Raw genomic sequence first — 23391 nt, 5'->3', positions numbered from 1 at the left:
ATATGATACGCCTCTTCTATTCTTATTTTTATACTTTCTTCCTATCTGTTGATTTATTTAGCCTTGCTATATGTTGGAAACTCTTCATTAACTCACTATACTGCATCTGAACGGCACACATTGTTTGCTATAGTTTATTTTGTGCACACAACCATGAGTAATAACTCAATCACTTTGATTTAGTAAGGCTAAAATAAAACGCAAGTGACGTAGGATAAGGATTGCGGCGTTTTAAAAAGAGTCCAGTTTTCAGTTTTGGTCGGCTCGGTCGCAATTTCTGCGATCGGAATCCTACGCAAACATAGCGGGTTCATTAAATCGGGACCGGCCCTTAGTTCCCGGGGGATCAATTAAAGGGACACGGCTATAGCCTGTTTTGCATGCAAGTTACCTTTTTTACAAGGTTTTATTAGTTTCAGTGGTTTCTGTGTCCTTTTGTAATCAAACTTTGTAATTTACATGTTAAAACATGTAAATTACAAAGCCGTTTATAATTTTGAACTGAATTTTACACATTCACGTAAATCGATAAGATGACAATGTAATATTATTATGATTATGATCTGAAGATAAATGATTGCCAGAGGAACTAATAAATTAATTATACTTTTATGCAATTTTATTACATAAAATATCGTAAATAAATATTAAAATATGATATTTTTGTTTGGTTATTAATATCTCTGGATGCAGTTTCTTGTATTGATTTCAATTTTTGTTTTCAAATATGGAGAATTTAAAATTGTTTTATTTAGATTCTAGTAATGGCGCGAATATATCAGTTGTGTGGGTTGATATTTTATAGCCACAACGTGACCCGAAATCTATAAACTGAACGCTTTCGCCTCATATAATGTGTTTACACAGATTTGTAAACGAAAGATGTGTTTTTATTTAAATCGTTTTCATTTACGATCATTTTATGATCTGGCAAACAATGATGGTGAAGTGGAAAATAATGAAAAATGTCTACTTTACTTTAATTTATCAATAGAAAGAACCAAAGGTATGTTAGAAAATATGTTTTTAGTATAGTATTATGACATCTGTTGTTGTCAGCATCATCATTAGCCTTCTGTGACCCACTGCTGGGTATACCCAGCAAAAAAAACAAGAATTATATTTTGTTTGAGGTCTCGATAAATTTATTCATAATATATTATTTTATTTATATCATATATTTTTTGTTGACAAAAGGTCTGAATAATTTGATATCATCTGTAGCAAGTTTTATTTTACCTGTTAAAGTTCGTTTGTATCTCGGTCTTATGACACTCACCTCCCAATCTTAATTCAGCCGCAGCTTGTGCTGAATCCAGGTCTCTCTCAGCAAAGCATTGGTACATGCCTTTATGGACCCTCAGCACAGAATGAATCCTCAGCACTCTTTCTGCTCCTCCAACTGGGACGCCATCGTGCAGCCATCTGATGCGAGCGTCACCGCCTTCTACCGAGCAGTTGAAGGTCACTGAACTGCCAGAGTTTGCCACCTAGTAATTTAAATAAGGCTATATAAGATTTATGAATGCAGAAGGTTTAGTAAACGAAGAATATTGTTCAGCATTAGTTACGCTCCACTACAGAAACAGATGTTAGCTCAGGTTAATTTTTTTCTTTTTTAAATATTCATACATCGGAGATACAATCATATTAAGACATGTTATTTCGAAGAGGATAAGTTTATTGGTATTAACAAAAATTTTATGTGGTTTCCGAATATTTATCACTACAACTCTTTCATCAAATTCATTCTTTCATTGAACTCCGAAACGGATACAAAAGGCCCGTCCTAATATCGATTCAAAATGTCAGCCGTCGCTGAATTCGATTAGCCGATGAGAGAAGTGGCACTTCGCCGGAGACAATTGAGCTGGCCTCATGAATAATTCAGGTTTCGGGTAGCAGCCGGCTGGCGGGTCTCTCGAATGAAGCAAAGACGTGGTGGCTACATCCTGGCTGTGTATGACGTCGGACTCCTAGTGTTTGCTTTAGTATACCTAACTAAATAATGTCATGTAGCTATGTCACGTAACTTTTTGCTCCGTGCCATTTTTTGCCCTTTATATGAAATAATCTGGTCGAATAAACTTTGTTAGGATATAATCGATAGGAATGCTTTTTATGTGAAAATTAATTACCACAAAGATTACGAGATCAATTTAGATCGTAAATACAATTTCAATACTTAAACTTGGTTGCTCCAGTCGAATTTGACGTTGACTATAACCTGAACACCGCCGTCAATTAGATAGACTGGCTTACTTTGCGTTTTTCTGAATATTTCGTTGTTTATTCAACTAAATCCAATTCAACAATTTTCATATCAGAATAAAACTTTATTAATTAGATCATATTACTTATTCCCGTTAATTCTGTGATATCTATTTACAAAGATATGGAAAGTTTCGATGTACAGTGTACTCAGAAGATTGCTCTCAGGCTCATAATGAAATCAGGAGAGAACAACATTTAATTTGGAATTAAATCAAAGTTTAGTGCCTCTGTTATATTTGCGAGGATTACGGAGATAAACAGCTGGAGTGGATTAATGCCAAGATCAGATTTTGATCAAATTAAATTGCTTTTATTTTCAGGACCTAAAAGATTAGGGCATTCATTACTGCTATGTTTATATTTGAAATATAATAAGTACAATGTAAATGAGAGAAAACTGAAAAAAGCGTATGTGTGAAAAATTTTGTTTAGTTTTCCTCTCATTGAGTAGTAATTAATTAGTAATTAAGCGCTAACAAATACACCGTATTTTTCTATTCCTAGTTTAGAAATTTCTATCAAAAGTAAAATTGATTAACAGTACACTGTATAAAATAATGAAACTGATTTGAAAGCAGATACATCTGTTAATGCTATAAATACAATGTTTACTCTTTTTAGAGGTAACTTGTCTTCTCCATGCGTTATTAAATCTACGCTGGTTAGATTTCGCTCGCTTTTGTAAACGTTGGAAATTGAAACTTTGATGTTTATTATATTTATCAAACTTAAAGAACAAATTACTCACCTAAAAATTAATTTACATAAAGTACATGTACAGATTTTTAGGAATATTTAGACGAAAATATCTAGTATTTTTAAACGTTTTCGTTTTGAACACATAACTACATAATATTTAATATTTTCCTAATTAGGAAAAGCATTTCTAAAAGGCTTAAGATCTAGTAGGATCGTACAAGGAGGTTTAAATCAATTAACTTAACACTCTTCAGTTATTTATTTAATGTAAAAAATAATTCTACCGAGTTGGTCTCTGTACCCCCAAATTATCACAAAACATTTATTGCTATAAAAATGAGCTATAGGTTTTCGATAACTTCGTAAAATTGTTAACATTCATACGACACGTGTCGCTCGCCACATCTGTAGTCTGATCAAGTCGAGAAAGCAAATTGAAAAATAAATATTCAGTCAGCGAAGGCTCTGCGCGTTTAATTTTGAAAAGAAGTTGCTCCTATAATGGTGGTACCTTTATGAATTTTTGGCAGCGTGAAAATTTGCTAGCTTGATGTCGTCAATATGTTTGCCGATGGTTTGCCAACCAGGGATGCCGATGACTGTACAAAGTGAAGTCGAAAATGTAGGAAAGCGGACCCTGGGCTCCGACGCTCAACGGCTGATGAAATAACCGGAAAAACGCTCAGATGAAAGAGAGGTAGCGTGAAAATTTCTTTTCTTTCAGGACTTTTTGATTTCCAAACAAAAGTACCCAGCGTAGCGATAGACCTTCTAAGAATTTTCATTACATCAATGAAACCATTTCAGTAAATTCATCACAATCAAATAAAATAATAAAACGAATATTTTATGTCGAAACTCCTTGAAACTCTAGAACAAAATGTTATGCAATAATAAAAAAGAAGCAACAAAAGTTATACTAATTTATTCTAATTTAATCTTAAACTTAAGAACTTTTCAATTTTAAGATTAAGAGAAAATTTTAAATTTAAACTGTGATTATTCGGAAATAAAAATGTTTATGAAACTTTAATCAAATGGCTTCTCAGGTCAACTAGGAAAGACAAAAGAAAGATTATTATAAATATTAATCAACTTTTCGATCCTAATAAATCCTGCAGCTGAGGTTCTGATATCAATTTATATTGATTGTTAGACATACGAGTAGAACTTTCAATCTTATTGCTTGGTTACAAGGTCAAATATAGAATCAAAAGGATCTAAATGAATATAGTTTTATCACCTGTAACTGCGGCTGAACATTCACTAGCAGTCTGGATCGCACTCTCAGTCTCGCGTCTCTTCTCTGTTCGCCATACTGGTTGTGAGCTCTGCAAGTCCACACGCCTCCGTCCGAGAGCTGGGCTCGTCTGATGATCAGAACTTGTTCCGATACCGAAATTCTGATGCTGTTGGAGACAGGGCTGAGGCGGCCATTGGAGTGGCGAAACCAACTGTAATACAACGCAGTTATTGAAGAAGAAATGAATGATCAGAAAAATATAGGTATGTATATTTTTCTAAAGATATAATAAAATTGATGATAGAATAAGACGACGTAAAAACGAGAGATACCTGAGTTAGACCTTAGTACAAACGTAGTCTACATAGTACCTCAGTACAATATGTTGCAGCTAAAACAGTAGCGCTTGCGCATTGTTATGTTCCGGTTGAATATTGAGAGAGGCAGTATAATTACGGGCTTAGATATTTGCCTACCTTAGATAAGAAAAAGATATATCACTACAGATATTACATTACATTATATGTGTGGGCCTACTCAGAAATAAAAAAAAAGTACTTTTATGTGATCATTAATCAATTACTAGAAGATATATTAGCAAAGGCAAATAAATTAGACTCACACTTGCCCTACGTATGCAGTTGGTTTGGTTTACCAGCTCTCGTCTGTAGAGTCCTGATCAGAAGATTCATACCTGTAAGTAGGTGAAGGACTTCCGATAGCGCAGCACACCAGTCGTATATCGCCTCCTTGCGGAACCACTTCATCTTCGGATATCGACAGCATCCGCGGCGCCAAGCTTCCTGTGGTATCTGTTTATGAAAATGGCGGTCATTGTGTTGTGGCGTTATTTTGCATAATTTGACTCTAAATGGACATCATGACAGACTGTCACATCGGAAGCTAGGATTTGATCACGCCTTTTGAGTCAAGACAGAAAAAGAGCCATTCAGATTGTCCTTTATAATGTTTTCTAAATAGTGTTACGAAGACATGCATTGATATGTCTTACTTAAGTACTTTTCTAGACAGGGATCTAGAAAAATACCCAATAGTTCTAGAAAAAGCTTCGCGAACTACTAATTCATTATAGAACCAATGATGCGTGCAAACAATAATAAACTTTAAAATACTTCTTTAAAAACTGTATACATAAGGTCCTTACTCTTTTGCTCTATTAAAGACAGATACGTTACTGTAGAATACAAATATTCTAGATTATTCGACAGCGTATACTCGGGAATATTCTAGAATTCCAGTATCTACCAATATCTCGTAACAATTATAAATACAATGCTTACGTGTGACAGAGACAACAGCAGGCTGGCTCCTTCTCTTCTCTCCTGTCAGAGCGTGCTGCACCTCGCACGAGTAGGTAGTCCCGTCATCAGGCCTCGCGTCCCGCACCACTAGAATATCTCCGCGGCTTCCACCTATTATGTATCTGCCTCCTAAAACGAGGGAAATAATTGACATTTGAAATAAGAATTATAAGATGAAGAAGACTATTTTTAATATATAGAGGCATTTAACAAATTTACAATAAATTTTAACAAAGTAAAACAGGTTTAGTAATATGGAGGTATGATTATCACAAACACATTGCTTAATTAACAATAAACGACATAGCAAAAGACTGGTTTATGTGAGTGAATAAAATATTATATATTTTCAAAATAGATATTTTATGCGATTCCGCTTTCTTTTATTTTTTTTTAATAACTAAACGAACTAAACAGACGATCAGTCACTTTTTTCAATTTATTGGAATAAATATTTTAAACAAATATTTATGTGGCCATAAAAAATAGTTACAATATTTTCGTAAATTTTTTAACCATTCTTTTAATGTATTTGTGTATGTAGCTAGTTTTTTTTTAAAAACTTATAATAATTTTGTTATAGGTAAGTATTGATACGAATACAGGTAGGTACTGTAGACGTACTCACATATACTATAGCGTAATTGCCTATTTAAAACAAATATGTATTCCATTGTTCTCGTACAATATAATCCAAGAATTGCTATTCGGAACCCATCCGATAGTGTAATCCAATTAATCCACTTGCCTGGTCATCCCTGCCTTCGGCAAAGGATTCCTTTGCGTATCGTTGTCTTTGAATTGTTTGGAGTCTCAGCAACTATTGCTGAATACGAATGGATACGAAACGAACTGTTACATCTCACTGAATCTCGCTACGCTTGCTTGATATTGTCAGCTGGTATGTGTAAGTAAGCCAAAGCTTTGTTTTTGCCAAATCCTCCATTTTGAGTGTGATATTGACGTTGTCAGGTTTGTACCGAAACTGAGTACAATATTCGAATTGCATGAATGTTTAGAAATGTCTACAAACTGCCATCACATTCTTTATTAAACTTAGGATGATATATCACTTATTGATGTCAAACCAATTGCTTAAAATGTAAGTCAACCGCCGACTTCCAAGGCGCAGGCGAAGAAAAAGCGGCGCAATAAACTTCTTTGCAGCCTGTTCTCTAAAGACGTCAAACAAATGCAAGTTTTACGAATCGTCAAGGTCAAAACGTATTTTGTAAATCAATTGTATATATTTCATAGCCATAACTAAATTATACATTAGGCATTAAATACAATATTATTATAGTTTGTTGCACTTTGACAGTTAAACCAGTAAACCTACTTGATAAAATGTGGTATGTTATAACTATATAGACCAACGATGGACCCAACTTCAAATATTAGGATAAGTACTTTCGTTTTTTAAATTTCTATCCAAACAGACCAGTATAATTTCTGAACGCCGTCGTAGTAAAAAATCTACAGGAATTTTTTCTTATAATCGGTTGAAATTTGCAAAACAACGCCGAAGAAACTTGTACTGTATTTTTCGCGCCGCCTTCCGGCGAACTCCGAACGGTTAGCGGCAAATAGATTCAGATTTAAAACTTTCGATAGAGTTGCCGCTAATGCAAGTTTAATGTCCGTCTTTGTGCACTTCCGGCATTACCAACAGCATAGAGCTCGTAGGGTCATAGAGGCGGCATACTTATCTCAATTTATGCATTCACACAAAAACGATTAATCACGTCATGTTAATCAGCCCAGCCAATTTAATTACTCCACTGCTGGGGTTTCTTTAAGGATCGATGATGACACAGAAATAGGTTATTTAAAGTGTTGAGGATGAAACAACATACGAGATACCCGATGCAGTTTCGTCGGTTTTATCTGACTTACGAATACAACCAAGGATTTACCTATCCTATGCGTTTCGAAGCACAAAGGAGCTTATGGTAAATACATTTTTGGACACCGTATATTCCATCCTAATATTTGTAAAAGTGAAAGTGTTATTGTTTGTGCGTGTGCGTTATTCACGTCAAAGTAGACTATTGGATTGAGAAGATTTTTAGTGCGATCACGTTAGAAAGTTGATGAGTAATATAGCTGGTTGAATATAAAATCCTTTACCTCACTGACAATCTTTTATGAAGTCGCGACATCTATAAAGTTAACTCGCGGGCGCAATAAAGAGTTAGCATACAAACTTATGACGTCATCAAATAGCCTGAAGGAAGATCGTAAATGTGTATCGTCGCTCGTCAGCTGGCGAACGCTCCGATGTATAAACACGCAAGAAGGTTAACTTTTTTCATCTTCGTGGTCCTATTATCATTGCTAAGTCGTGTCCATGATCACTAGGAGATGCGACCTGGGAGCTCCATGCGGCTGATAGAATAATGTCTAAAATGAAATATCTTTGAATGAAAATTTTACTCCATCAACCAACTGTGTAAAGACGCCGATTGTTTGACGAGACAAAAGAAGAACAGAATATAATCGATTGATTATTTACAAAAAAATGTGATTGTTAAAAATGCTAAAGCGTCGTGCATCCGCCGGAAAACTGTTAAATGTTTTAAATCTGCATTAAGGCTTATCAACTTGTTAGAAAACTGTTAGTTTACTACATATTTCATTTTTCCTGTATTGTAAATAAAGTGTTTTTATGGTGGATGGAGTTAAACTTCTGTTAAATATTAATATACCATGATACTAAACGTTTTGGCAATGAGTCAATACAACTGTAAAGGTACATTTCTGTAAGTTTTAGAACAGTGACAGGTAAAAGAAACAAAACAAGTCATTCATTTTTCTAGAATAATTTTTACTATATCACTAATAATAAAACTAAATATAGCCAATGGATAAATATTTTATGTGAGTCAACTCACTCAAATCATGATTTATTTTGATAACCGAAAAAGTTCAGTTTATTAAAACATCTTGTTTCTCGTTCCCAAACCATATGTTCATAATAGTTATTTTGTGACGAAAAACGTCAGTCTACACGTTTTTGCACTTTATGTACCTATACCCGAGATAAAATCTTACGGGTTCTTATGGAAAAGCGAATAATCGGCTCTGCCATAGCCTGAACACTTCGCATTCCCTTCCGCTCCCGCTCGCTGCTTCAGGTCATACCTTAGTTTACTAAAGCCGCAGGAAAAGCTAGTAAATTAATTATTATACGTTATAAAGATTAACGTAAAGTAAGAGATAGATGAATCTTTCCGACGAAGTGGGGAATTTTATTTGCCTCACCTTCGCACACAAATCCGATTATGAGATTATTGTGTTACAGCCATAATGGGCGGCGGGAAGTGATGTAGTAACTCAGTTAATGGATATTTCTCATCGCGACTCAAGTTAAAAGATGAAAGTGTGGACATGCGTTACTAGGGTCATAGATATGCGCCAGTTATGTAGTTTATTCCACTATCGATGCATTTTGATTAAATTATTGTTAGAAATTTATATATATTTTTTTTTGAAATGAGAATTTTTTAATATACAAAGTTAACAATCTTAAACCCGAGAAACGGCCTTATAAGTTATTTTGCAATGAAAGTTTGAATACATTGATTACATTCTTATAACGTTGAATATTTGGCATTTGGCATGATCAAAATATTATACTATTAACTTAACTTTTTATTGTGTTTGCTAAACTGTCAAAACTGTGTATGTATAATAGTCATGGAATTAGTAGGTACTCCGTCGAAGTACTTACTAAATCCATGATAATAGTATCAACTTCTTTACATTGTCGTTTAAAATGGCAAGTTCGGATAATTTTATCCTGACCAACATTCATTTTAATCTCGGAAAAAAACGTCAGCCGCGCAAAGTCAACGCCAAAGATGACTGTTGCAGCTCATCTTGCATGTCTCCATCAAATTATTAGTAGGTTTAGCTATTTAAATTGACATACAAACGGTCACGTAATGAAACTTTATAAATATAAACCTGTCCAGCAAACTAAACGCCGTGACTGTTTGTCCTCTCATCATTATTTAAGGTTCGGCGCCTCCCGGCTCATCCCGGGTTACGATCTGATAACTTTCCACCGCGACTTTTTCAATGAATTCTAAATGCGACATCTGCCCTCTCCCTCTCTCTGCCTTTGTCTCTGTCTCGTCAGATTGATGCTAACTGATAGCCAGTGAAAAGACTTTTTATTACTTACGCCTACCTCATTGACACAGAACAATGTTCAGCTTTTATTATTACATGCGAGGAACTGTTACGGGATAATAGAATAGAATTTTGTACATTGTTTTATCTAGCTTTGTAAATAAAAGCCTAAAAAAATATTTATCTTTGAAAAATTTCATAAATGGCTTCTAATAACTACATTCAAGCTCCACTTGCGTGAAGGTTCCTTGCGCGAAAAGACACATGCGAGAAAGACACATTGGCGAAAGACATTTGCGTAAAGAATAAAATATACCTGTAAACGTTAATCATTTAATTCAAGCACAAATAAATAAAAAACAATATTCAAAATTACTCATAAAGCGATTCTTAATTTTGGACCTGTTTTCTCGACACCTTACTTGATACTAGTTTTATATTAGTCTGGACTTTGGAAACGCGCCAGAAGAAAACTTATAAAATCGAAATTAATTTCTTGGTCCAGGCTTGTCGATTTCGTTTTGTGAAAACGACTTGTAAGTCCTACTATTTTCTTTCATTTTCATTATTTTTCCTATTTGCAAATGGACAACACTCAACGACCCACACTAAGATTGTTTGGTCACAAACACAGAAATGGGCACAACACACCCAGAAACGCAGACAAATATTTGTTATTACAGGTACAAATATTTGTGCGTAACAAAAATTTCCAAATTCGAGAATATTTTATTCGCTCGTTGTGCTGTGATGACAAACCAATATCGAGATCAGAATAAAAAACTATGTAAAACATTTATAGTCAACCTTTTGAATGCAATTCATCAAATTCAAAGTTTTACGTATTCGGAAGGGAAAAGAAAGAAATTTTATTTCCCATCCAAGTTACTATTAAAATAAGTTTTAGATGGTCACTTGAAAATAGTTTCCCAGATAATCATGGAACGATCAATATTTAATGTGAGAAAATAAAAGTAGTTTAATAAATCTTGAAGATATATAGTGTTATTTTACTTATTTGGAAAATAAAGAAAAAACCTATTGCTAAGGTAAAATAAATATACTAAAATAAGAAAATCGGTGCAAAGTAAGGGTTTCATGTACAGTCAACGGCACATCTACCTGCCCAAATTCATTCCAAATTCGTCATTATTATCACAGTTTAGAGCTTCATTTTGCCGACGCAGTCGACTGTACTTAAATAAAATTTTCTGCGAGTGACGCGTTCTAATCCTAATGCGCTTTACCTTCAGTAAGAGGGTACTACATGTTATATTAACGTTTACGCATATCTCTTTTCCTTAATAGTACCTGAGAGGCCGGCTGCGCTAATTTTGTTAAATATATCAATGAAAATAAGAAAAAATATTGCCCCCACAAACGCCTATTATTTTTATAGTTCAGCTTTATAAGCATACAGATCATGGCATGAAATTGTTTTCCATATTACACTATTATAAAATTTATTGTCAATATTTATTCTGCCAGAGTAACTAAATAATAAATGTATACTATAACAACAAAAATCAACAAAAGAGAGAAAAAAACAACAACAATTATTACGTTTCGTGGCTAAAGTTACTTATTGGACAGTTTTATTTCTGTATTTATTTTATTGTCAAAAAAATATTCAGTCGTAATGCGCGGTGATGGACGATATTAAGGTATTTTTACCCGTTGCAAATAGTAACTTGCCTGCTTCAGCAGCCATCGGAGCTAGGACGGACCCGTCCTTGAACCACCGTGTGACAGTAATGTGACTCCTCACTATGGCAGGCACGGAGCAGGTCAGCAGCGCTGCTCCGCCCGACACGCCGTGGCTCGGCTGCACGTGCACCTCCCAGGACACGTCCATCACTGGAACAAAGTTACCGTTTCAATTTTGTATCAAAGGCACTACTTTGTTTGGAATATATTAATTGTAGAAAGGAAAAATATACATACACGACAAGAAAGTATTATATAATACTAGATGTTGCCCGGGACTTCGCTCCCGTATTTATTTTGAGATAAAATATAACCTATAGCAATCTTGGATAAGTACTTTTCTAATAGTGAGTGAATTTCTTTTCGAAGATAACTCGCCTCAAACTTACAAATTCACAAACTCTTACCTCTTTATAATAATAGTATAATACAATGAAGAGATCTCTACTAGTCAACCAGCGATTTATGCAGAAATTAGACCTTTACAGGTCTAATTTAAAATTAAAATAGTCTTTTCGAAACCGCTACTAAGCAATATCGCACATTTAGAATTAAAGAGACCTAATGGAAAAACAAAACTTTTAGGAAAATAGCGAATAAAGATTTCACAGGTGCTAATATTTTTAAGTAAACTGATGACAATTGGATACGGCCTAAAATAATTGCTCTTTGACGATTGGATTTCATAGTACGCTTATTTATCTACATATTTTTTAGTAAAATATATAAATAATATTTATTGTTAAATTTATATATTTTTTTAAAAAATACGGTAGCAATTTAGGTCTTTGTTTGATTAAATTCATATATTTTTTAAAAGACCTTTTCTTGTTTAGGTCTTTCTTATTCTAAATATCAAAGCGTAACCTCGCTTTATTTATAACTAAGTCTGTATATTTATGAGATTATCATTATTTAAATGGTATTATTATGTAATAGGTTGTATACCCTACCATATTTAAATAATAAGAAATTATATTTACTATAAAATAATGTTCGAAACTATCTTGAAATATAAATATTTATTAGAAAAAAACCTTCTACAACATAAAATCTAAACAGTGTGTTTACTTAAAGTAGGTATTAAAAAAAGTATGTTTACTTCTATTCAGTCCTTTGGTTTGTAGGAACCTTCATAAAATCACATTATGACTTAAAACTATATAAAAATTACGTAATAATATAAGAAATAACAAAGTTAAACTTTGGTTAATAAGTAACTGAAACTTTTGTACTTAAAGAATAGTACTGTAAAAATTTGCATAATAACTAGGAATTAAATTTTTATTAATGAGATCGCGTAAGTCTTTTCTTTTATGTTCACCTAACTGTAGTCTTTGTGGGAATGCTTTGGTAAGCGTTATTTCTCCTGCGTTTGGCATTTTTTTTCGTTTATTTCTCACATTGACCATTGTAAATTCCTTTTGACTGTATGAAGTTTTATAATAGAATGCAAATGGTTCCATCTCACAAAATTTCAGAACCTTCACGTCGTTCAGTGGAACATTGTTTTTATGTTCATCTTCATTATAATTGTATCCCCAACTTTCTTGTAAAGCTTTCAAGTCGAAAAAAAAATCGTGTGTCAGCTCAATTACAGTGAATGGTTTACCATTTTTACGGGCATTTTTAATTAACGTAACATATTGATACGGTGCGTATATAGGTCCAGATTTTTTATTTCTTTTTATTTCCTTTTCTATAAGGCTGTGGACGTTATCTCCTTCATTTTGAGTGTGCCCTTTTATTAAAAATTTGTGAGTGATAGTATGGATACTAGCTAGATTAGTTACAGCGTAACAGTATAAACTTGTGATATACTTATTTTTATTTTGAGAATAGGTATTGTCCGAGTAAAATGTAATGTTCAGTTTTTTGTATGGGTTTTGCTCATTTAATCTTCGTAGGTAATCTAAAACACATGACCCAATCTCATTAGCGCCTCTTTTTCCTTGAACCTCATCCCAGAAATAACTGTACACATTTCCATACGCCCCTATCTCATTGTCTGTTTCTTCTCCATGTTTGTTTCGCTTTTTAACTGTCTCTGTTTTTTTAAGCAGTTCTACAATGGTGAAATTAAGACAATTAAGTTTGGATTTATAATAGAAGGACGAAATTTCTCCAGTAGGACACTGCATAACTGCTTGTAAATCGTACACCGCGCAAATATTTACCTCATTTATATTCTGACGGTCCACACGTTTTTCTTGTCGGCATAAGTTCTTTTCTGCAAGGTGATCTTCGTATTTCTTTTTAATTTCTATATTACGGTTCGGTGTAGCCATTTCAAAATCTAAGCACAAGTCACATCTGTCTTTTTTTGGTTGAAAGAAACTAATATTAAATTCTTTGTTAAAAATATCATAATATAACCAATACTCACAAGAAGATTTTCCTTGAATTTTTCGCATATTATCAAAATCCCTCCAAATGTCCATTATTGTTTTATCACCGCTGATGTACTCCCTGCTAGTATTTGCTCTTAAATAATGCGATTCTATTCTTGGGATTGAATCAATATGTTGTCTTATGCTTTCGATGAGTGTAGGATCTGTGGGTTTTCTTGACGCGTGCTTTCCTCTAATGTCTTTACTAATGAAACCTTGTGGATCTGTTTTCTTTTTTACAGTTCTGATTTGACGATCACAAATATCTAATGTATTTATAAAGAACGTTTTGCAGACACGAATCTTTAAATTATTTACTGTGAAATAGAATGCGTTATTAGGCAATCTTGGTTTATCTGCATTGGTATACTTGTATCTAGGTTTAATTTCCATCATACAAGATCTTATATAGGATCTCTGAAGCTCAATGTTTCCTATTGACCAATATGATTGAAACAATGTAGTCCTATCGGTATCGTTTATGTTTTCAGGACACTTTAGTCTACATTTACAAGGACCTTTAACAGATCGGGCAGGTATTTCCTTTTTAGTAGTACATGAAACATAAGCTTTACCAGAATTCCTCAATGTTTTAGCTACATTTTGCTTCCATTTTGATGGATTTCGCTGACGTTTTCTTGATTTTCTATTTGTTTCTGGATCACAATTAATATCATTACTTTCTTCAAAGGATGAAGGTGAAGAATTAATGCTTGAGCGAGATCTATGCACAGTAAATGTTGGGTCTGAGTCACTTAGATCCACGTCGCTTTCATTCGAGTTTATAGGAGATACACGATAATTCTTTTTAGCTCTCCATGTGACTTTCCCGGCAGACGAAGTGGAAGGTCCATTAATGACGGGATTTGACTTATTACTTTTGTCTGAAGAACTTGATGATGAGGTACTCGAACAAGATGAACTACTGGAGCTTGACGATGAAACGCGTGTTCTATTGGATTGTTCTTTTTCTAATTCACCTGTCGTAATAATCTTCTTGGAAGTTAGTTCAGGCTCTAGTTCTATTCCACATTTATGCAGGACTTTTTTTCCGCTATGCTGAAGGAACGACTTTGGATCATTATATAGAATGGATCTATCAGGAGAATTTTCTATTACCGAAGGACTTGATGACATGATTTTTTCATTTTCAGGCGTACTCTGAAACACAAAAATTAAATCAAAATGCTATTCTAAGGAAACAAACCAAAATCCACGACTGGTCCAGGCATTTACGACTTTTAAATGTTATAACAAATACGACTTAAATTAAGGGTGAGTTGCACCAGACAAATTTGACGATGACCTTAACCTGCGCACTGCCGTCGTTGGCTTTGTGTTTTTCTGTGCAGGTTTAAGGTACACAACATCAAAGTTGACTGATGTAACCAATTCTAAGAAGATGAATAATAGTGATGATTACTTAATCACTATTATTTATCTTCTTACTTCAGGAATATTTTGGTTACTTCACCTGATCTACTTACCTCAGAAATATTTTGGTCCATTAAGTTTATAGTATCCGTCTCAGCCATTTCATAACGATTAGATGGTACAACATTTTCTTTATTGACATTATCCTGAAAATATTTTAAGATTCATAAAAATGCTTACATATAATTTAATAACATCGCAATATTTTCATATAAAAGGTATACCTACACTCAAAATATTATCATAGCGAATAATACATAATATTGAACTAAAATTACTTATTATCTTTACGTAATAGTTATGTATTAAAAGTCATTTCATTTAATCTTACCCGATGTACACCAATTTTTTCTAATATTAAATCTGCCCTCTTCTTCATTTTGTATTTTGAAACCTATATCATAAAAAAACAATCAATATATTGCATGTTCAATGATACGAGCCGGCGACTTGAATTCGCCAAACAACATACCATATTTATGTTATAACAGACCCATTGCTAAAACAGTCACGGGAATTGCGATATATTTATTACAAGAGAGACGTATCTCTAAATACATTATAATATAAATAATTCTTTATAACACAATACAGACCAAATCGCTATTGGGTCTTCTTTTTGTATAATATGTTCAGTATTAGAGTGACTTAAAGACAAATACGTCAAAGTTAATATGAAAATTTTTGCTATAAAATAGACTCAACAAGCAATAGGTCGTTATTTTAATAAAAAAAGTTTTTCCAACTTACCTAATGTTTAGCACTGCGCCGACACAATACAGATTAGGTCTTTACGGAAATAAACTAGCAGCGACCTGCTCGGAGCTCTCGCGGCGCACCACTGCTTACGTCACTCTCAAACCGAACGAACATTGGGCGAAACGGTGGTGTGAAAGAGACCGAAATATATGCGTAGCTCTTCGCACGCAAAAATAAGCCTATGTTTTATTATAGGTCGATAGACATGGTTGTTTTATGTCATTCTATGAGTAAAAGTCGAAAGCCCAAAATTTTGAGTTAGGTCCCTGTAATTCTAAAGGTGCGATATATATTTATTCACCTTTAAAGATTTGCTATGCGGGATTAGGCGGCTCTGGATAGTCTATATTCTTACGGTATTGTTTTATTTAACTTTATTACAAAAATATTGGTAGTATTCAGAAATAGACCTTGGATAACTAGAAACGCGGTTCAAGTTTATTAACACAACTATACAATTTATTATTGCGATGCAAGTGGCCCAACGACCTCAATTATCAAACACGTCACAAATAGGTATCCGAACCGTTCCACCTGAATCGAGAAGTTTCCATCATTAGCGCCGGCTGGCCGCACGGGCGACTAGGGAAATCACGCCGTGTTGTTATTCCGCGGCGCCACTGTCGCGCCCGGGAACCGCCTCTGTCGCTTTATTAACTCTACAGGTTTTAAATTCCTGTATTTGTTAAATTTCAAACCTATTTTTCTAACATTATTTAATTGTAAAAATAATACACACTTTTAGTTATATAATTCACTCAAAAACTTCAAAAAATTCACTCAATGAAATTAACTAAATATATAAGAATTATTTCTTTTTAGTTTACTTTTATTTAAATTTGTATATACGTATATTGTCAATTAAATTAAATTTTACTATAGATTATGTCATGAATTCAAAATTTGCAAAAATACTCCTAAAATAATCAAAAAAAGTTTTGTTTGTGTAATACTTATTAATTTATTGTTGAACACGGCATAAATTAATTAAAATTACGCAAAACTATATTCGAAATATACGTTTCGTTACATTCTTTATTACTTTTCAAACAATCCGAAAGTTTTGTTCCCAAAACATCCTTTGTAAGGGAGCCAAAAACATTGTTGTACAAAAATGCAGACAATTTAGTTGGTGTTCCATACACATGTATTGCAACAATGCCTCGCTTCGCTACGTGCCTCGGCTGCACTGAAAAATGGTAGCCATCTTTATGTCTGGGGCTTTGTAAAAAATAACTTACTGTTGGGGAACATATCATTTACTTACTGGTTGTTCTTCGAGGCTTCTGTTCTTGTAGCTTAATGGAGTATTTTTACTAAAAATAAATAAAATCGATAAAATTGTATGTTTGCTGGTAACTTTCGATGTCAAGTTTTTGGTACATTTTACTAAGATATGGTTAATTTCCTACATGTATAACTTTAAATCACATTATTATTTCACAAAAGTGTATTAGCCCACCAAAAATCTACCTTCATCCTACAAAAGGCACCCTACCCCCACACACGTCCATATAACCACTCAGAGCGAACTTCACAAAGCCGAAACTTTTTGTTGTACCCGAGCTTAGCTGCGAGCTTTCGATAAAAAGTTCCGATTGTTGACCAAGTCTGTAATGGGAGCATTCAGCTTTCGATTTTATTTCGGAACCTACTTTTTCTGTGATTTTATTTTCATCACTTTTGAAGGGGCTTAAGTTAAATTCTATAACTGGAGCCAATAGACTTGGGATCCTGAATTATCCCGTATCTATCAACGCCTACAACACCATGAGTGAAGGGGATGAAGCGGTGGTGGTAATGGTTAAGACCGTCCACATGTGTTCGAAAGGTCCTAGGTTCGAATCCTACTCATGCCAAATGAGTTCGTATAGTACTTTTCACAGACCACTACAAGCTTCCGGTGATGGAAAGCATTACTCTTGGACTATAACAGCTTTTTTGTCAAACGTACCAAAAATTGTTTTTATTCAAAACAACCACAAACCAGAATACATATCGGCAGCTGTAGAGAAATAAACCGAGGGTTTTTACCGGGCCTGTTGGCTAATTACTCAGTAAGGGGCCCACCGGCTGCGCGTTATTGCTCGCTTGCGTATGTAAATACTGGAACTTTGCCTTGCCTTTTCTGATTACCGAAACCAGTAAAATATTTTTTTTGGCAATTTATATACATATTATTAAAATAAAAGTGTAAGTGGGCTCTATGGCAATTAGGTCCGTGACTTTGTGGCTTCATCCGCTTATAATTTATTATAGCCAATGTCTCGGGTTCTAAGCAATGTGTTGACATTAAATCTATATACAAGATTTTAAGTTAGACCATCCTCTGTACAACTGTGCAAACGACATCAATTTTCATCGAGTAGTTTTAGCGTGTTGCACGGAATTTGAAAACAAAATGATTTGCTTCCAATTAGTCCCTTATAGATTCCTCATCTATATAATTTTAATATGTTCCATGTACAAATATATCTCACTTAGAGTCTGAAGTACATCTAACAGTCAACCGTTGGTTCATAGAAACATTGCCATGTAATGAATCGAATTTGTATCAATTATATGTATCATCAACCGCATTAAACAATTGTTCCTTTGGAAATCTTCGCAATGTCGCTTCAAACACGTTTTTAATTTGCGCCTCAAACATTTGGGCGAAAAGTAATTATTGCGCGGTCGCATCAGCGAAACTCGACCGCTCGTAAATTAAAAGCTATTGGTGAATTTTGCGATCGAAAATAATTTGCGTTATCGCTCCAAGTTTGATTGAATTGGGATTGGACTGAGGATTATTGGAAAGTTACGATTTTTTTCAGTATGCAATGGATTTTTGGGTGTTTCTTCTTATTATTTTTTTACAATAAATATAAGATATAATTGAGCATTATAGGCGAGTACAAGTTCCAGCGACTTCGCTGGCTCGGCCATGTTTTGAGGATGAAGGATGATCGTACAGTGAGGAAGTCTATCTGGGCTGACCATTTTGACCCAGATACCGCTGGAGATGGACTTGCGAGTTGGTGACAACTGGCGTGCGACTGTATGGGTAAGAAAGTAACCATGTTTTACTGAGCTGATATTATTGAGTTGGTATTAAATTAAATTAAATTAAATTGAATCGAATCGAATCGAATCGAATCGAATCAATCGAATCGAATCGAATCGAATCGAATCGAATCGAATCGAATCGAATCGAATCGAATCGAATCGAATCGAATCGTATCGAATCGAATCTAATCTAATCGAATCGAATCGAATCGAATCGAATCGAATCGAATCGAATCGAATCGAATCGAATCGAATCGAATCGAATCGAATCGAATCGAATCGAATCGAATCGAATCGAATTGAATTAAATTAAATTAATTTAATTTACAGGTATACTATATATTACAGGTATTAGGCTATATAAAATGACTTTGAGGTAAAACAAATACTACTGGGCTTCTTATTGGTACCTATACTAGACCAAAATAAATAAGAATAATTTATTTATATAAAATAATTACATGCTTATTACAGTAGATATTAAATTATGCTGCATTAGTGTATCGCGGGCATCAAGTATAAAAAGTTTTAAACTACAAAAACAAAATCTTTGCTACATCAAAAAAAAAAACGCTGGTTGCGTTTTTTTTTTCACATGTCGTTGTCAACCCCAGCGATCAGAAAACGGGGATGATATTCGACATCGCCACATCACCGTCTCAAATAGAGATGGAACTCGCGATAATAATACACGACGCCTTTTTGCAACTTGAAATATTGGACACTTGTTGCGAGCAAACCTACGAAATATAATCTCGAAGTCCCGCCACGAGATTTCTGTAAGAAATTCAGTTTTGTATTTATTTACCAATGTAGTAGGACCCATGAAGCCGACAATGTTGTCCAAAAATGGATTGATGGCTCGCATCTCGATTTTTAGTCCTAGTTTGTGTTGTATGGGGAAAAAGAACCATTCGCAAATAAATAAATAAATGTAGTGATGGCGGGCACTGCAGTGTTATAGCAGTACTAATTAATAGTTATTCTACGTTTCCTCGAGTGTCTGCTAATATAACTAGTAATAAATATAATTTATGTATTCGTTTGTCTTTGTAGAAAGCTTTATTGCATTTTGATAAGCAAACCAATATATGAACTGCATCATGGTAAGCGAACACCGCAGTCCGAGGACACAAGCAAACCCGTAGGAATGACTACTGCGTTGCGGACTTTTTTTCGACGGACGGAGAATTTTCATCTTACTAAATGGATTAGCAGTGGGTGGGCTCAAATATCAATTTTCCTCAAAGAAGTCACTTTCAGTTCAATGTACGTAAACAAAAATATAAATGAGACAAGCTATTTCCGGGCACACAGTCTGGCCAACACAAAACCCTGTATGCCCTACGCTGAGTTAGCAATTTGCGCACTTCCAGCTCAACAATAGCCCTTTTGTAAAACTCTAGAGCTATTACCGCGTATAGTTAGGGACTTGAAAAATTGTGCAATTAACTGGCAGCTTGTAAGGGGTTTTGTAGTTGAGTTTTAGAATATTCGTTTTGAAGTGAGCTACTCCGTGTGAGAAACGCAAGAAACTAGTGACGGTGATGTGTCGCGAGCTTTGACATAAATTATTGTAGGTTGTTGATATTTTATTGAACGCATTGTAATAGAAAACAAAATGAAGCACATAACGACCACACGTTAGTTTAACTGTATCATAGATCTCAGCAGGTATATTACGTTATGTCAACGTGTAAATGATCAATTTAAAGTAATTAGTTCAAACAAAAACATACAAGTAACATAATAACTCGCAAATTCTGCTTACATCATCATATTCTCGCAAACAACTTTTTACCGGACGGTACAAAACAAAAAGGCTTACGGTCTTTGTATCCATTGTTCGGAGGCGATTGCGCGGCAGTGTACTCGAGAACAGTCGAGAACAATCTAGAAGGTTCTAGGAGGGTCTGAAATGCTCCAGATAAGTCGAGAGGCGATCGCGATACAGACGCGTGCTAAACGCTTTGAAAATAGTCCTTGTTCTTCATTCTATTAGAGTGAATGGCCCGATTACCGACGTTGTTAAGTAGCCGTTTTAAGACTTTGAAGTGATGCTTCAAAATCAGGTTATTATCGATATTTGAAGTGATATTGCGAGAATAGATGTTGTGAAGATTGAGAGAAGCTAAAACATACTCAAGAAATATTAATCTTGACATAAATATTTCTAGAAATTAGCAGCAGTTCTATGTAACAGTAATAACTGTATTTTTAAAAATATTTTTGAAATCAGCAAAATACCTACTTAATGAAAATGAAAACATAAATTTAAGAAATATACAACCTAACAGAACATCTATTTAAGTACACTGTTATTGCCTGTACGAGTTGACTGGATGGAATCTCTAAACATGATTCACAATCATAATTGGAAATGTGCAGTCATCTGTCAAATCCATTCACGTTCATTTTCCATGCTTGAGTCCAATTTCGATACCGGATTCCGTGGAATCTGTGAATCTCATCAATCCGGCACACATCACGCCGACGTTCCACCAGTAGATGCCGATCCGTGCGAATGCCTTCCATTAGCATCCTTTCCACAAAGGTTATTGACACGGCCCTCAATCTCGAAGGTCTTACCTCCAACATAAAGAAATGTATTTGCATTCCTCATCTAGATTGATCCCAACTTACATCGTCGTAAATGTCAATACGTTAGGTCAAGAGATTCCATCAGTTTCTTGTTACCAACAAAACTGATTCTTATTTTTTAAACTTTAAAGTTTATTTTTGAAGATTGTGTAGTAGGGTGGGGTGGCGAGTAGATGGCTGTGTTAGAAGTGGGCCGTTGCTCGGACAACTGAAATCGCTGGCTCTGCGACTTCAAAGGGAACAAGTTAACTGGCTGCTTGTTTGATCTTTTACTTTTGTGACTATTGGTCTCTAACGGTGCGGTCTGTTGTGGTGCAATGCCATATTATTTTAGTTATAAAAGTTTGAAAATGTATTAATGAATATTGCTTTTGTAAATTCCAATGAATAAAATTATATAAAGCGAGATTTCATTACGGATTCCAAGATTCCGGTTCTATTTATCTACAGCATTATTATGTTTATAGATAGTTACGTAAAAAATCAGCAATTAAGCTGTGCAAACTCACTTTTTGCCGAACACTTCTCGCGTTAAACGCCCCGGCTAAAATTAATTGGACGGACTCGTGTTTCAAAACGTTCACCGTGATGCGACTTTTTAATATTGCCGCGTCGTACAGCGATGTCGAATATTTTTGGATAGGTAGCTCACTTTTCAAAATTTTAAATCAAACGTGGGTAAAAAGTTATATAATAAGTACTCGCATCGGAATTTGTTCATTTCAAATTTGTTTTTACGCCTGCCAAAATTAAAGGAGTGTTAGGATTAGCAGAGCTTAGGTATTTGAGTAGGTAAGCATGACTGCGACATCTATAGAACAAGTTACTACTACCATAGCACAGCGACCAAAGTGGATTTATTCATTTAAATTTTATTTATCAATTCAGTCAACCATATTATTTTACGGTCTTTCAATTTTATTTACCAATTAGAGCTTCAAAGTCATATTCCACATTAAATAATTTTAACAAAGCTACCAACTACTAGCAATTCGGATGGCCAGTCGGTGGACCATGTTGGTTGGGCGTTTGCATCTGTTAAAGTTCTTTTATATCACTACCAGATCCGATTAGATTTAAACAAATAATATGTTTATGTAATAATATTTAAATAAATAATGTGTAATTATTGTTTTTAATGATAATGAGGCAAAAGATCGCAGCCTACAAGTAATACGATCTGTAACTATACAAAGAAAATGAATAGTCTGTAAATAATAATAAAAATAATGGCGTCGCTATAAGAAGTGTCATTTGCAGTCACGTGTGATTCTATCAACCTTTTTGTTCTTCGTGGAACAATTTGGGGCATCCATTAGACCCTTTATGTACCTATAACTACTTACTTGGTTTTGATGTCTTTGGTATTTGCTGGCTAAAATATGCTATTGTTATGCTGTGATATAATATTTTCGATCCATGTCAAAAATTTATCACAAAAATATACATTTTTAGTATAATATTTTTTTTACAGGTTATTTGTCAAAAAAATCGAAAATATACTGTTTCTGTCTGTCTGTATCGATATAAAGCCGAGAAAATAAAGCGTAGACATTATCATTATCAGAACTTCAGACATATACGAAATCAATGGGAGATCTTTCGTTAAATTGACTTTACAATATTCCTGGTGTGACTCAAGGAAATAATAATACAATGTGGACGTGCCTCCTTCAAATAGCAGTATTTTTAGTCCGGGCACACGACAGCAGAAGATTGAAAGTCAAAACGCAGCTCACGTACGCAGCCGTCAGGAGACAGACACGAATATACGGAA

General features: G+C 34.3%; 1 protein-coding gene across 2 annotated transcripts in view; it reads right to left on the bottom strand.

The window, feature by feature from the left end:
• The window catches only part of LOC128679895 (cell adhesion molecule Dscam2-like), a 121725-nt gene that overhangs the window by 21762 nt on the left and 76572 nt on the right, over positions 1 to 23391 (bottom strand). Inside the window, exons 5-9 of one of the 2 annotated variants that reach the window (XM_053762403.1) lie at positions 11371 to 11532; positions 5518 to 5667; positions 4911 to 5028; positions 4217 to 4427; positions 1280 to 1490 (exon numbers count right to left, since the gene is read on the bottom strand). In XM_053762403.1, the coding sequence (XP_053618378.1) occupies positions 1280 to 1490; positions 4217 to 4427; positions 4911 to 5028; positions 5518 to 5667; positions 11371 to 11532 (852 nt within the window). Of the gene's footprint in view, positions 1 to 1279; positions 1491 to 4216; positions 4428 to 4910; positions 5029 to 5517; positions 5668 to 11370; positions 11533 to 23391 lie in introns of those variants that run through there. The other variant, XM_053762395.1, reaches the window with a different exon arrangement.

Source organism: Plodia interpunctella, chromosome 2 (genome assembly GCF_027563975.2).
Source record: "Plodia interpunctella isolate USDA-ARS_2022_Savannah chromosome 2, ilPloInte3.2, whole genome shotgun sequence".
NCBI lineage: Eukaryota > Metazoa > Arthropoda > Insecta > Lepidoptera > Pyralidae > Plodia > Plodia interpunctella.
Note: the sequence above shows the minus strand (reverse complement) of the source record. Positions and strands in the feature narration are given on the sequence as shown.